The 16353-nt window shown below is 50.1% G+C and overlaps 1 protein-coding gene across 1 annotated transcript; it reads left to right on the top strand.

Annotated features, from left to right (window-relative positions):
- Positions 1–505: 505 nt before the first annotated feature.
- Hydr1 (abhydrolase domain containing Hydr1) lies at positions 506–15764 on the top strand. Its single transcript, XM_077658030.1, has 5 exons — positions 506–829; positions 3916–4194; positions 5323–5589; positions 13697–13819; positions 14900–15764. The coding sequence occupies exons 1-5, from the start codon at positions 611–613 to the stop codon at positions 15359–15361; spliced, it is 1350 nt and encodes a 449-aa protein (XP_077514156.1). The 5' UTR covers positions 506–610; the 3' UTR covers positions 15362–15764.
- The last annotated feature ends 589 nt before the right edge of the window (positions 15765–16353 follow it).

The following is a 16353-nucleotide window of genomic DNA, read 5'->3' as shown; positions in this document are numbered from 1 at the left end:
TATTGACTGTGAACATCAGCGATGGCCTAGTGATTTGAGCGTCCGCCTCGCATGCGAGAAGTGTGGGGTACGATCCCCAGTGTCGCCGTGTGTTCACCGGCGACATAACGGATACGAGCTTTTGCCTGGCCTGGTGCTCGGCATATCTGGCGTGAAATGCTTGGACAATAGACCTTCGACCCCCCCCCCCCTCCCCCCCCCCCCCATGTTTAGGTGAATATACCTAGGGCCATGATGCTTTTCAGCCAAAGCTTCCCTTGAGCCATAAAAATTCGTCTCCATCATATCGACTGCGGCTACATTTCTTTCCCCGGCGTCTTTCTTCCGAAGAACTTGGCCAGGAACAGCTAAAAGGGAGAGCTGTGGCTGTCATATTCGTTTGCACGGTAAGATATATATACGGGGTCTTGCGGCTTTGTCTTTTGCGCTGTGCACTGCAACGTCAGGAGTGTGTCGACGAAGAGAAGGAAGAAGTGCTGGAAACCATGCTGCTAGTCACGCGCCTCTGCCGCTGTTCGAAGGTAAAGAAGAAGAATACAGCGACAGCCGCCGGGGCCGAGCCTCGCCGCCGTCGCCCCCAAAATTCGGTCCGACGGGAGCAAAATTGGCCATGCTGTCGACGCTGCAGCTTGCCTGCGTGGCGGCGTTCGCGCTCTACCTGCTCTACTACCTGGTGCACGTGGTGCGCAAGCCGTTGCTCATCTGCAGCTCGGCCAACATGCGCACCTTCTTGCACATCCACTGCGGCCCCATGGTCGAGCAGCGCTTCTGGCCGCCCATCTGGTGCATCGGGGCAAACCTGCAGTGTCTCGCCAGTCTCGTCTTCCAGGTGGGCAGCGCGCAGAGAAGAAGCGCCGACGGGAACTTGTCGGCAGCTGTTGTGGCCACCCTCTCACTTCGAGATCTCGTAGCCGTCGTGCGCACTATAAATGACGTCATCACATAGTCACGTCACATGACCCGTCGTCATCGGTCAAAAGACTTTTCAGTGAGTACCTGGGTCATGTGAATCACTGTCATGTGACCCTTAAATCTCAATGAAGCAAACGCGAGCTGTGACCACACGAGCTTCGAAGCCACTACACCACCCAGCCTCTGAAGTATGTCCATTTGCGATGTAACGATCGATACCCAGCTGAGCGCCAGGGACATATATTTATACCCCGACAAAACGTCGGATTTCGAGTAAACTCGATGGTGCCTGCGTGGTGAGGTACCGAACTTTTTTATCACATCGCCGGTAATGTAAAAGAAATTGTGCACGACATTCGCTGCTAATTATCCACTTATGATGCCTACGCACAAAGAGAAATAAAACCATATAAATAACTCCTGCATCGTGTCAATTTTCCTTTAAATCTTCCCTCCTCAGCTTAACAATAATGCGTAACATGCATCATTTAATCACTTTTGTGGCAGGCTTTAATTTAAACCCATCCGTGTCACATTGTTTCGTAGCCCCTTGGAATTGGGCTTTACTGTACTGACTGTTATGAGGCGAAGGCCACTTTACATTTACGTCGCTCGCGCAATTTTCAGTATGCAGTGCTTCTATAGCTCCCATTCTCGTCAAAATAAGACGAATATCGCCTGTAAACCACGCTAACATGAAGACGAACATGAAGCAGAACTATTCGGAACGTTGCAAAACTTTTCGTCGGACTGGCATTCAGCTGGAAAAGCTTCACCTTAATATGATCCCGAGCGGAATTCCATCCGGCGGTGGCGCAAACAGAGCAGCTTCGTCGTCCGATCACTCGACCATAGCTGCAGCCCCTTCATCATTGCACTGCTTGCACCTGCACTTCATCAACTCCCTCAGTGCACGGTTCACTTGTCCATCCAGAGTTAGACAGTTACCGTGCTTTTCCTTTCGGCAAAACCTCCTCCTCCATAGATTCCATCCCCGCCGCGGTGGCTCAGTGGTTAGGGCGCTCGACTACTGATCCGGAGTTCCCGGGCCGCGGCGGCTGCGTTTTTATGGAGGAAAAACGCTAAGGCGCCCGTGTGCTGTGCGATGTCAGTGCACGTTAAAGATCCCCAGGTGGTCGAAATTATTCCGGAGCCCTCCACTACGGCACCTCTCTCTTCCTTTCTTCTTTCACTCCCTCTTTTATCCCTTCCCTTACGGCGCGGTTCAGGTGTCTAACGATATATGAGACAGATACTGCGCGATTTCCTTTCCCCCCAAAACCAATTATTATTATTATTATTATTATTATTATTATTATTATTATTATTATTATTATTATTATTATTATTATTATTATTATTATTATTAGATTCCATGCATGAAAATTCGGCACCCTGACTGACCCGAAAATCAGAGGCAGGTCAGCTGGCTGTCACGGCATTGCAGCATTCGGACGAATTGCTTATTTATTTATTTATTTATTTATTTATTTATTTATTTATTTATTTATTTATTTATTTATTTATAGTCGTAAAGTGCCACCGACAGCTGACGTTGTTGTTGTGTTGGGTATAATGGCGCATAAGCATCTAAGGCTATCATGCGCCAAGCTCAAGGTGTAGGAAAATTGTTTTATGCTGAATTTTACAAACATGTGAAATACCATCTGTGATGTAGAGGGCATAAAACTTTATTTCGTACTTGTTAGTAATGAGGAAGATAAGGAACATTGAAAATGCCTATTGGTGAAACTTTAAAGAGGGTCAGATTAGCTCAGCGACCATCCTTGTCCGGGCAAGGATCTCGAAGCTCCCAACCCATCAAATAAAAAAAAAGAAACCAGCCTCCTTCTCAGGAACGAGAAGGTTGCTGAGGTCTGTCACCATATGTAGCAAGGCGCAGGGTCGGAATTTAGAGCTTCTCAAGGAGACCTGCTTCCTTTAAAAAGCTAAAAACACTTGGAATATATATCAATAAGTACATCTTGACCTAAAATCAATGCTGGGTTAAGATCAATGTGTTCGTAGCATGGAGTAAAATACTTTTTCCTTAGTGATTCAAGTTCTGTGCATGAGAGTAAGATGTGGTGTACTGTAATTTCATTTCCGCATTTTTGACAAGTATGTTCATCTTCTTTGTTAGTAGGAAGTTGTGTGTAAGGTGTGCATGTCCAATACGGAGGCGGCATACAATTACTTGTATGAAACATTCCTGGTGACTACATGTTTTCCATTCACCCAGTACAGGCTTTACCAAATTCAGTTTGTTATTTACTTCGTGGTCGCAGGATTCCGACCACTGACTAAGTAGACCATTAATTGGCGGTGGTTTCCTGTTTTCCTCCTAATTTTCAGGAACGAAATGTAAGTAAAAAGAGATTAGAGGGTTGGGGAAGTGCAGTTAGGGAGAGAATGAAATTCGCATAACATTTTCGAAGAACGCACGTTAGGAGTTATACTTAACACGCTGACAGTCATCAACGCCTCGGTACAAAGTGGCCGGCAGCTGCTAATCTCTCCCTGTCTGTCATTCTTCAGAAAATTGGAGCAGCTGATGGCCCGATTTTATGCGTCAGCATAAGTAGCTAGTCGGTTCGTTTGGCAGCGTCCGGTGTCACACCTCGGTTGATGCAACGTGATCACACATGGTCAGTGTGTATGATGAGGTCTAAGACTAAGCATGAGACGTGATGCGTGGTCCTGACAAACATGCCACGTCATGTGACGTCACCAAATCGGAAGTGACGACAAACGCCTCGACGGGCTTCTTGTACTATCGTAACCCAGGCTGGGCATTGTCTAGGCGCCCGCTAATGTTTTATTCCAAGTGTCGGCAGTGACCGAAATGACTGAAGAACATTGAACAACACTGTCCATCCCACCGTGTGTCCAAAGTACATGCTAGCTCAATCCGAAGCGTTCCCGATTGCCGGTCCCCTCGACAGAACCCGACTTTGAGCTCGCGCGCGATGAAGCATGCGCATGGATGGACGCTGCACGCAGAACTTCCTCCCGTTGCTCCCGCTGCGGCGGCAGCTGCTGACGCTCTCGGACGGGGGCGTGGTGGCGCTCGACTGGCTCAACGAGCAGTGCCAGCCGCCCGTGGTGCTCTTCCTGACGGGCCTGACGAGCGACAGCCAGGTGTACTACCTGCGCTCGCTGGTGCCCCTGGTGGCCAAGATGAACTGCCCCTGCGTGGTGCTCAACAACCGCGGACAGGGCGGCCTGCCCCTCAACAACCACAGGCTCGTCTCCGCGCTCAGCACCGACGACCTCGCCGAGGTACGCGCACGTGCGCAAGACCGACAGTGCATGCGCCTTTCAATGCGGCAGAACCCCCATGGCATGGAGGAAGGAAAACTCGGCAGAGGCCTTCGCTATCCGAGCTGCACGCCAGAAAGTGTGCCGGAAGTCACGCGCTTTCGCAAGGAGTACTAGGAGTAGTTGGCCGCCGGCGCAGCCAATAGTAACGCTGGGTGCAGCGACGTCGTCTGCTGCAATGCCTACTGCGCGCATGCGCAAGCGCGCTGAGACGGCGGCCAAGTAGGGGGGACGCAGAGGGGAGCCAGCTTCAAAGAATGTGACGTAACCGCATCTCCTCTTTTCTTAACTTCCTCCATGCCCCATGGGGTCAAAATTCGCCATTGCGGTCACAAAATTCGTCCGCTGGCTGGAAGGAAATGACGTCACCAGACTGGAGCATTTTCATTGGCTGGAGGAAAGTTACAACACCAAACCGGAAGTGACGTTAGTTCCAGTAAAGGCATCTGCTAATGCTATAGCATTGCCAACACAGATTGGAATTAGGTGTCTCTGTGAATTTTTTTTTTATCGCTAGGCTTGCACTGGTATATGCACGGATGCCACGCTAGACCGCTATTCCGTCAAATAGGGAGCCTTACTGGTGTTAGAATGAAACTTCGCGCGGTTTAACTATTCATAGCCTCCACGCTCGTTCCTGAAATTTCCGCTTCCGCTTTTCCCGAGATGTATTGTGGAAACGGAGAGATGGTGCTTTTTTTCCCCGGTTTCAATTAATTGTCCTTAACACTAACATGCAATTCACTGAGGGACCTGATTTCTGCGCTGCAACTGTTTGTTTCAGTCCAACGAGCATACAGGACTGCGCCGGAATACAGCCAGAACGTAGCCTCCTGTATGGCCAGAAAAAGTGTCCTGAGCCAGCGAAGGTTCCCGACACTTTCCCGCACTTCCATAGACATAAACAGATTCAAACGATGGACTTATGATTCTGTTCTGTGCGCAGTCAGTGCACGTTAAAGAACCTCTGATGGTAGGAATTAACATGAAGCCCTCCGGATTCCACATGCCATACCGTAATCACTGTGTTCCTTCAGTCTTCTGGATGAGACTCGTACCAGCCCGCAGATGGGCAACGCGGCCATGCAGGTGCTGGCAGCGGTGCGCGAGCGATTCCCGGGCAGCGCTGTGCTGGCCGTGGGCTACTCGATGGGCGGCATGCTGCTCAGTCACTACCTGCTCCAGACCGGAGACGCGGCGCAGATCGACGCCGGCCTGTCCATATCGGCGCCCTTCCACCTGCTCACCAGCTACGACAACCTCATGAGCTGCTCCACCAGCTTCCTCGTCAACGTGTACCTCGCCCACTGGCTCCTGGACCTGGTCAGGAAGAACATCGCCGTCATCGGCGCCAGCGTACGTGGTTCACTCTTCCGGAGCGCCTCCTTTTAACGGCTGACGCGTAGACCTGAAGTCTCGGTTTTATTTGTTCTTCAGACGTGGTCACGGCTCCACAGACAACCATCAGGACACAGTCATTGTGCAACACGTTTACGTTAAAGAGTTGAAAAACCTAATTTCTTTATCGAATAGGCTCGCTGTCGTGTCACTTACACATTGATCTGCTTGTTTAACGATATGTCATGGATGTGGGGCATATCGTGGCGGAGGGAATCGGGTTCATTTCTACCACATGGTGTTAGTCACCATACACCGAAATCTCAGCATACGCGCGGTTTCGCGTTTTAATGCAATAGCATTAGACGCCTCAGAGAAGATGTGTCACTGGAAGCTAAGTTCACTGACTGGCTGGAGGGAAATGACGTAGCCAGACCGGAGCATTCCCATTGGCTGAATGGCGGGAGGAAAGTGACAACACCAGAACGCAACATTCCCATTGGATGGAGGAGTGCGGCAACACCAGAACGGAAGTGACGCCACTTCCGGTAACGACAGCAACAGCTCGTGATGCTACCGCATTTTCAACACTTGATGGAATTAGGTGTCCCTGTGAATGTTTTGCATGCGTTGAAACGTCGTCGCCGCGGCCGCGGTCGCATCCATTAACTTGGGGAAGACAGCAATACTCTATGTAAAGGTAGTTTGGCAGGCTACAAATATTCTCCGTGGTTCTTGGCAGCAGCGAGAACTCATGGGCGGTGTCGAGTACCCGCTCTCCTCTGTATCGTGTATATGCGCTGTTTTTCGCCGCAAGAACCGGTTCTCTGTGCCAGTTGCGGCGAGCGTGACGCGTTTCGAAGCAAGGTTAAGATTGCCACAGCGACGCTGCGTCCATCCATTGCCAGCACAGCAGCGCGTTAAATCAAGCGAGGTCGGCAGCGTCCGCTTGCTGCACGACTTATGGAGACAGCATGCATCGGCAGTCGTACCAAGCATAGTCGCAAGAACTCAACGTAGGTGTGGTGCGAACCGTTTTCAATTGCACCGTCGCACATCTGGGGAACAGCAAGGCCTCTATAATGCCTCTCCTGAGAATTTCCTGAGCAAATACGAAATCATATACGCTCCCTTAGCACCGTGAGAAAACACGGAATCTTCTCTATAATGGAAAAAAAGGCGTTGTATTTTGGTGTGAAGTTTCACAGTTATGAACAAAAGCAGCAGAGGAGAAAAAGAAGGAAATACTCTTATTTTTCCAATTTTCTCATATAATTTGCTTTAAATAAACAAATTAAGTTTGGTTGAGACGCTGGGAGTGTGGAACAATTTACTTTTATTCCAATCTTTGTAACAGCCGTTGTTCCTTACTTGTGATTGCTGCACATCCTTTGCTGCTATTTCGCAAGTGCCAATTTGCTAATAAATGTTAAGTGTTGTAAGGTTTCTGGCGACAGCCGATGGTCTGATTCAGCGGCGTATTCGGCCAGGACAACTGCAGCCGGGGTCCTTGCACGGCGATAGGCATTTTGGTTCCCACGGCCGGTCCTCGCGAGGCTTATTGGATTCGAGACGGAGGATTACACTGCCGTTTGAAAACAACATTGTTCGCGGAAGATCGTGCGGCCCGGAGCACCCCTTCAACTATGCCTGCTCGCCGGCGCCTCGCCCATTCGGACTTCCCGGAAGACGTGTCCGGCTGGAGCGTGAGAACTGTCGTTCGGACGCGAAGACACCGCTCTCTCTGGTGGGGGCGATTGTCCAGCGGCACCCTCTTTCTCCGGCGAGGCATGTGACGGGGGAGTGTCCCTATGTGAATTGGTGTGTGTGTGTGTGTGCGACAACGCAAGTTAGGCCACGCACAACCTGGCGAAGACCGCCTCGAACCTGGGGAATCCTAGGGACCGGACCCTTTTAAAACCGGACGACGAGTGCCGTGAGAAGGAATCCTCGATCATCCTCAGATCTTCTCAGATCCCCCGACCTTCCCCCAGCACCCTCAAATGGGTTCCAAAATCTTGTAAATAATGTAAAATAAACCCCCTGTACAGTTTCCTTCATAACCAAGTCCGACAACGTCATTCGGAGAAGGGACCTGCGGTGCTGAGTCAGCTCACTCAAGGACCCCTCGTCCCCAACAACTGGTTGGCAGCAGCTGGGATGGACCGTGCGACATCGTGATTTCTCAACCGGTAAGCGTTTCGGCATTTTGCTATAGGATTCGCCAGGCTTCAGATTTTGAGAGAATAATCTAGAATCACTGGGAAGTGTATGTCAATCGGGAAAGGGTAATCTCACGACATTTTGAAGATAGCATTGCCAAAGCGGAGAAAGCATTGTCATGGACATTATGAAATTGTCAAAGTCGGACTTGCTGTTGTTATGCGAGGAACTGTCAATAGAAGTACAGGGAAAAATTACAAAACTTGAAATATGCAAGACAATTCAAAAACACGTAGATGACGATCAGCTGGTAGATACGTGGAATTTGGTACAGGAAGAAAAAAGAAAAAGGGAAGCGGAATGGGAAAAAGAGAAAGAACGGCTAAAGTGGGAAGCTGAAAAAGAAGAAAGAAATCTAAAGCGATTGCAGCTTGAAAGCGAAAATCGGAAAAAAGGCGACAGTTCGAGAGCCGGGTCTCCTGAAAGAGCAAGTGATGTACAATCATACAGAATGAACAGATTCATGCAGCCCTATGAAAGTGGAAGGGACATAGGATTGTACCTGGGAAACTTTGAGAGAACTTGCGAAAGGGAGAACTTTGCTCGCAGTACATGGCCGCAACGGCTTCTGACACTCTTGCCATGTGAAGTAGCTGAAGTCATAGCGAGACTTAGCACACAAGACGCAGCTGACTACGAAAAAGTCAAAGCCAGCCTGATAAAAAGGTACCGGCTGTCAGCCGAAGCTTTCCGACAGCGCTTCAGGAACGCAATGAAAAACGATAGCGAGGGCTATCCGGATTTCGCGTATGGACTAAAGACGAATCTGCTAGAGTGGCTAAAAGGAGCCGAGGTTTATGAAAGCCGAGACAAAATCATTGAGTGTTTTTGCCTTGAGCAATTTTACCGAAGCATTCCCCAAGTGGTGAAACTGTGGGTTCAAGACAGGGAAAAAGTCGACACAGTTGAAAGGGCCGCTGAGCTAGCAGAGGAGTACGTTTCGCGCAGAAGGTTGAGCACTGAAGAGGGTGCGTCACACGCTCGAAACGCGATGCGAGATAAAGGGCCTAGCAGAAAGACGCGAAGTGCTAGAAGTTCGGAGCAATCAGAGGACACGAAGGTAGCGCCAGAAAAGCGTGAAGAACAGGCGAAGAGACAGGGAGCAGGCAAAGCCACGAAAAACGAGTTTGAGGCTAGTAGGCCATTTCGTTGCTACAACTGCAATGGTGTCGGGCACTTTGCAGCCAAGTGTACAAAGCAACGTTTGGTGTTCTCGTGCGTCGAGGATAACGCCGAGAATCTAGAGCTCCTTAAGCCATACCCGCACGAGCTGCACGTTAACGGGAAACCGTGCAGGGTGCTTCGTGATAGCGCCGCGACGATGGACGTTGTCCACCCGTCTTACGTGTCAGTGGACGATTTTACGGGAGAAGTCTCGTGGATGAAACAGGCAGTAGAAGAACACAGTGTATGCCTTCCCATAGCTAGAGTGATAATTTGTGGACCGTTTGGAGAGCTAATCACTGAGGCCGCAGTTTCGAAGGCCGTGCCACTTCAATATCCTTACCTCTTCTCGAATCGATCAGACCAATTGCTACGCGAGAGAGGCCAGAAACTCGGAAGCGGGGTGATACAAGCTTTGACAAGATCGAAAACTCGTCAGCTCGCATCTCAACTAAGTCAGATTCCCGAACCTCAGGTAGCCAGAGACGCACCAGCCAGCATATCGTTGCAATCAAATGAGGAGGGAAGTGAACCAACGAGGAATGAAAGCCAGACAGCTGACCGAGCAAATGAGCGACGAGGGACTTCAACCACTAAGTCGGTAGAGGAATCAGAAAACGCTGAAGGATCCGCTTTATCTCCAACATCGCGTAGTTTTGATCGCCTTCTGCAGGTGAACAGGGAGTCCCTAACAAAAGAACAGAAGCAGGATCCCACTTTGGAAAGACTGCACCTTACAGCTAAAGAGGGCATCGCGAGACGCAACATAACGATGCATGAGAAGGGAGGCTTACTATACCGACACTACCAGGACAGAAAAGGCAAAACATTTGATCAGCTGGTCGTGCCCGAAAAATACAGAGCGGACATTGAGTCTCTGCCACGGAAATGGCTGGGCAGGACATCTGGGAATCAATAAAACAAAGGAGCGCCTATTAATGGAATATTATTGGCCGGGTTGTTTCAAAGATGCAGAACGCTACGTAAAATCATGCGATGCGTGCCAGCGCGTGGGCAAGCCGGGAGAGACATGGAAGGCTCCACTGAAAATTGTTCCATTGATCTCGGAACCTTTCCGCCGGCTTGTAATAGACACAGTAGGCCCTTTGCCTAACACGAAATCAGGCTATAAGTACTTGCTTACTATGCTATGTCCCGCCACAAAATTTCCCGAAGCAATTCCGTTGAAGGACTTGAGCTCCACAGAAATAGTTGATGCCCTTTTGTTAGTGTTCGCGAGAATAGGATTTCCGGCCGAAATCCAAGCCGATCAGGCGACGGTCTTTACAAGCGCCTTGACGACCACATTCCTAGAAAGATGCGGAATAAAACTGTTGCACAGCTCGGTGTATCATCCGCAGTCCAACAGTGTAGAGAAATGGCATTCGGTGCTGAAACGGGTGCTACGCGCTCTTTAATTGTTATGAGCATAAAGCAGACTGGGAGGATTGTCTGCCGGCCACACTTTTCGCTTTACGAACTGTCCCCCACGAAGCTACGGGGTTTACGCCAGCAGAACTCGTGTACGGAAGAGCCCTCCGCTCTCCCCTCCGAATGCTGAGAGAAATGTGGGAAGGGACAGGAGAGAACCAGACAGTGGTTGAATACGTGCTTAAGCTACTGGACCGCCTTAACAACACGAGGGAACTAGTAAATCGAAATATGAAAGCTGCCCAGGAGGCCGCCAAGGTCTATTATGACAAAAACGCTCGCCTTCGAGGTTTCACCGCGGGCGATCGCGTGATGATCCTCCGGCCATCGAGAAAAAACAAGCTGGAAGTTCACTGGGATGGTCCAGTAGAAGTGTTGCTAAAACTTTCGGAGACGAATTACGCGCTAAGGGTTCCAGGCAGGGGAAAGCAGGTGAGAATCTATCATTGCAATCTGATGAAGCCGTTCGTGGAACGCAGCAGGATCGTCAATCTGACTCTAAATGAACCAGAAGAGCTGGACAGCGAGAGTCAGGGTTGGAAGGGAGGTGCGGACGCTAGTGACAACGTGGAAAACATTCTGGCTCACTCCGTGAATGCAGATTTCCTAAGCGGGACACAGGTCGACACGCTAAAGCAGTTGTTGAGCGAATTCGCTGACCTATTTAGCAGTCGCCCGGGAAAGACACACCTCCTGACACACGAAATCGAGCTCACCTCTGATGAGCCGGTACGGTCGAAACCCTACAGGGTATCACCGCGGCAAAAAGAAATAATGGACGCGGAAATTCAGCGCATGTTGGAGTTAGGGGTTGTAGAGCCAGCGGAAAGTGACTATGCCTCACCGCTAATTCTTGTTGAGGCCCCAGGGAAAGATCCTCGTCCCTGCGTGGATTATAGAAAGCTTAATGCAATTACCAGGGATCAGCTATACCCGATTCCCAACATAGAGGAAAGGATAGAAAGGGTGAGCGGCGCGAAATTCATTTTCACCCTCGATCTCGTACGGGGATATTGGCAAGTTCCCCTCTCAGAAAGCGCGAGCAGGTATGCCGCTTTCATCTCCCCAGCGGGCACCTTTCGACCCTTAATGCTTAGTTTTGGGTTGAAGAATGCCCCCTACAGCTTCTCGAAACTCATGGACATCGTACTGAAGGACATGCAGTGCTTTGCACTCCCTTATTTAGACGATGTGGCATTTTTTTCGGAAACCTGGCAAGAGCATCTAGAACACCTAAAGACCGTGTTTTCCAGTTTACGACAGGCTGGACTGACACTGAAGGCAGAAAAGTGTAGATTTGGTTGCGCACAGGTGACGTACTTGGGCCACGTTGTAGGCCAGGGAACTAGGAGCCCATCCGAGTTAAAGATTGCCCCGATCGCAGCATTTCCGCAACCACGGACGAAAACGGCCATTCGCTTATTTTTGGGATTAGTTGGGTACTACCAGCGATATATTCCTAACTACTCACAGCGGGCTAGTCCCTTAACTGACGCCTTGCGAAAGGGAGCACCTACTAACGTAAGTTGGGATAACCAAAAAGAAAACGTCTTCAAAAGCCTGAAGGAAGCACTCGTGTCCCGACCCTTGCTCAGGACCCCTGACTATGGGAAAGAGTTCATCGTCCAGTGTGATGCCAGTGATAGAGGGCTGGGTGCTGTCTTAAGCCAAGTTGGCTACGACCATGAAGAACACCCAGTTCTGTACATCAGCCGCAAACTGACCAGTAGAGAGGAAGCATAGAGCGCTTCCGAAAAAGAGTGCGCGTGTTTAGTTTGGGCAGCGCAGAAGTTGTCGTGTTACCTGTACGGAGCAAAGTTTGTATTTGAGACTGACCATTGTCCTTTAACGTGGCTGCGACAGATGTCCCCCAAAAATGGTCGCTTGCTTAGATGGAGTCTGGCTCTCCAACAGTACAATTTCTCGGTGCGTTATAAGAAGGGGAAACTGCACGGAAATGCTGATGGCTTGAGCAGACTGATGTAAGCGGGAGAACTAAGAGGAATCTCCTCCTGTGTGAGTGTCTTTTTTTTTTACTTTGTTCCGAGTAATCCGGCTGTGGCAGTTTCAAAAGATGTTTCGCGCTCAGTCGGCACAACATTAACCCAAATTTGAGCACAATTTTTTTTTAAAAGTGTATTGTTGTCAATGGAAGAAGCCTGGTGATTCTTTGGCGAAGTCCGAGCGCTTGCGGGTGGGGCAGTGCTTTGCTGTTTGGAACGTCCCACCTGCGCTTTCCTTTGTTGGTGGTGCTTTGGGTTCTGCCTTGGGGGCGATGATATTGCAATCCAGGGGACCAACACGGACGCCATCTCATCTCTTCCTGCCCAGCGGTCGTCAACGCTGGACATTCGAGATTTTTCGGGCCGCAGAGGAGCTGTAAGGTTTCTGGCGACAGCCGATGGTCTGATTAAGCGGCGTATTCGGCCAGGACACCTGCAGCCGGGGTCCCTGCACGGCGATAGGCATTTTGGTTCCCACGGCCGGTCCTCGCGAGGTTTATTGGATTCGAGACGGAGGATTCCACTGCCGTTTGAAAACAACATTGTTCGCGGAAGATCGTGCGGCCCGGAGCACCCCTTCAACTATGCCTGCTCGCCGGCGCCTCGCCCATTCGGACTTCCCGGAAGACGTGTCCGGCTGGAGCGTGAGAACTGTCGTTCGGACGCGAAGACACCGCTCTCTCTGGTGGGGGCGATTGTCCAGCGGCACCCTCTTTCTCCGGCGAGGCATGTGACGGGGGAGTGTCCCTATGTGAAGTGGTGTGTGTGTGTGTGTGTGTGTGTACGACAACGCAAGTTAGGCCACGCACAACCTGGCGAAGACCGCCTCGAACCTGGGGAATCCTAGGGACCGGACCCTTTTTAAACCGGACGACGAGTGCCGTGAGAAGGAATCCTCGATCATCCTCAGATCTTCTCAGATCCCCCGACCTTCCCCCATCACCCTCAAATGGGTTCCAAAATCTTGTAAATAATGTAAAATAAACCCCCTGTACAGTTTCCTCCATAACCAAGTCCGACAACGTCATTCGGAGAAGGGACCTGCGGTGCTGAAAGAGTCAGCTCACTCAAGGACCCCTCGTCCCCAACAGTGTTCACTGTATAAATTTGTTGGTGCTTTTTCGTTGTTCTTTCGTCGCCATAGTACGACAGTGATTTGTAAAAAACATAACTTGTAATGATTTGTAACCACTCCTGCATTGGCGGCCAAAAGGTTGCCGGCAGTATTGAATAAATAAAATAAGTATACTGCACGGTTACAGTTTTGCACAAGTGAATCAGTTGGTATAAACCTACATGTGCAGGGTGTGATCGACATTGAACGGCTGCTTCGCTGCCGCACCTTGTACGACTTCGACAACTGTTACACGGCACCAGTGTTCGGGTTCCAGAATGCTATGGAGTTCTACATGGTTGCCAGCCTCACGGTGAGACTGCGCTATTGCACCTGCACTATAGTCGGTATACATTCAAGACCGGAGCTGCAAGTGCGCACAAAAAAAAAATATTCGAAAGGCAACGCCATCAAATCCGGCTAATTGATGCATAACAAACCGTACATCCGAAATTGCAGACGGAAGGTGAGAACGATGGGTCGCACTCTACAATCAACGAGTACTGAACAATACTCTTTGATATACACTAAAATCTCCGGCTTCTTTAGTGCGAATACGGCAGAATTTACCGTCCAGTCGTTGCATCACATTTAGCGGCTAGAAAAGCAGTGTTTCTCAACGCGAGCGAGGCGTACTTAACACTTCATCATCCAGGGGGTGTGCACTGATATGTCAAGGGTAATTGCATGGCTTCGAAGTCTAAGCGTCAGCGCAGTGGGCTTCTTAATTACGACACGAAACAGGAGTCGGGTGCTTTTTTCAAGGCGCTCGTGGTCAGGTCGACGTTCCGGGAAAGAGGGACGTCCGCCGGTCGTCAGCACGAAATCATAAAGGAACCTCACTGCGTTACGAGTAAGAGTTCGTCAAGGTGGGAAGGCAGGAAGCCGAGAACTGTGAGGCCACATTTAGCACCTCGAGTGGAGGCAAGGCAAAAAGGGGTCGCCACGGTGACAAAGATCGGACCTGATTAGGCGTGCTCAAAGCCTGTGTTTACAGCTGCCTATATACCTAGCTATTTATACACAGTACAGTTTTCGTGGCTGTGTCAGCGAGATCTGCAATGCTGTGCCTTGGCCCAATGGGCACTGAAACTCTCTTGGACGTCCTGGGGACGTCTGAGATGTCCTGCGGACGTCCAGTGAAGTTTTAGTGCTCATTGGGGAGTGCACAGTATAACAAATTCATGGAAGCTTGCACCCTGAATGTGTTTAATTCCCAGGCGCATTACACTCTGCAACAGTGTCATGTGCACTGGAAACAAGCGCCAACGGACAACAGTATGATGAAGGCAGGGTGCATTCAGCTGATCACCCCATGCCTAAAAAAAAAAATACCGTTCGCAGCATGCCTCACATGCTTTTTCGCGGACGCATGTGCGTTGCATGCGCGCAGGGCAAGCTGTCGACGGTGAGGCGTCCGCTCCTCTACCTGGTGGCCGCCGACGACGTGTTCGGCTCCCTGACCACCCTGCCGGCGACGGAGATCGAGCAGTCGCCCTGGCTGTCGGCGGTGGTGACGCCACGCGGAGGACACCTGGGCTTCGTCGACGGCTGCCTCTGGCCGCGGCTGCCCTTCTACTCTGAGCGCATGGCGGCCGCATACGTGGCCGGGCTGCTGACGCTCGCCAGGGGTCCGCTCGGTGCCAAGGCGCTGCGCTGCCTTGTGGGCGTCGAGAAGACCTCCGCCACCTCGCTGCTCCTGAGCAACAGGCTGGCCGAAGCTAAACAGCGGCTGCACCGCAGCTCGAGCGCTCTCGCCGCTGGTGGAAGGCAGCAGGATGAGCAGACCGGCGAGTCGTCCACCAGCGAAATTGCGCGCCGCCGAAACATTGTACAGAAGGAGGTGGCAGTGTGAACCGGCCGAACAATATTACACTACGCGCGATACGCGTGCTGCGGCTGTCGCGCTTCGGACAGCGGGGATTAGCCTCCGTCCGTGCATTGCGCGGGCCCAACTCCCATATGCCCAGTAGCAGGGTCGACCTAAACGTAGCGCTCAAGGAGAATTAAATCGAAAATTGGCGGCTGGCGGCTTACGACGGCAGTGCACTTGCGGTTTCTGCTATATACGTGAACGGTGCATCGTCAATCAATTCTACCGCTGTTCACTTGTTTAAGTTAGAAATTCATTCGTGACGATGAGATTTTGTGCTGTTTTCGCAATTCCGTGCTCATTAGAATGGCTATTTTCCGTGACCAATAACACATTTGTATTCACGGTTCGATGAAAGAAGCCCTCCGGACGTTTCAACAGGATTACACAGCCGAACCCATCTCACGCAGAGATATTCATGTGGCATGAAAGCTGACCAGTTCATTTTGGTCACACATGCGAGTGCCCTGGTAGCCCAGAACATTAGAATAATGTTACAGAAATGTTATGTAAGTTGCGCTAAGTATCGAAAGCATTAGTCTTGCACTAAAGTAAACATATATATAATTCTACTGCTGACATTTAAATGTTGCTATAATGTAGAACTTTAACAATGTTGTATGTTGTATCATAAACACTGGTTTTAAGTTCCATATAAATACATTTTGATATAGCCTTCTAAACGCTATTATAATCTTTGAATCATAGCTACAAAACAACATTACAAATATATTTCAAGTACTGGACACTAGAACCTATCTCACTGTTCCCATAATAAAGATGTTTTTCAAAGAGCAGTATTCTGCAAATAAATTTCTTAAACTGCCCGCGATAAATTGCATGCACAGTCCCATGATCCAGTTTAAAAGCTTTTCTTACCCATTCGCCCCTACCACTCATAGGGCATTCCTCAGTAACTGGTATCATGCCCAGCAATTCTCGACAAAGGCATTTTTCAACAGGGAAGAGTTAAC

The sequence above is a fragment of the Amblyomma americanum genome, chromosome 3, assembly GCF_052857255.1.
Source record: "Amblyomma americanum isolate KBUSLIRL-KWMA chromosome 3, ASM5285725v1, whole genome shotgun sequence".
Classification (NCBI taxonomy): Eukaryota; Metazoa; Arthropoda; class Arachnida; order Ixodida; family Ixodidae; genus Amblyomma; species Amblyomma americanum.
Note: the sequence above shows the minus strand (reverse complement) of the source record. Positions and strands in the feature narration are given on the sequence as shown.

Coding starts and splice junctions, on each gene's coding strand:
- Hydr1 (XM_077658030.1), top strand. CDS start 611: ATGCTGTCGACGCTGCAGCTTGCCTGCGTGGCGGCGTTCGCGCTCTAC. Junction 830..3,915: donor TCGCCAGTCTCGTCTTCCAG/GTGGGCAGCGCG, acceptor CGCTGCACGCAG/AACTTCCTCCCGTTGCTCCC. Junction 4,195..5,322: donor GCACCGACGACCTCGCCGAG/GTACGCGCACGT, acceptor GCGGCCATGCAG/GTGCTGGCAGCGGTGCGCGA.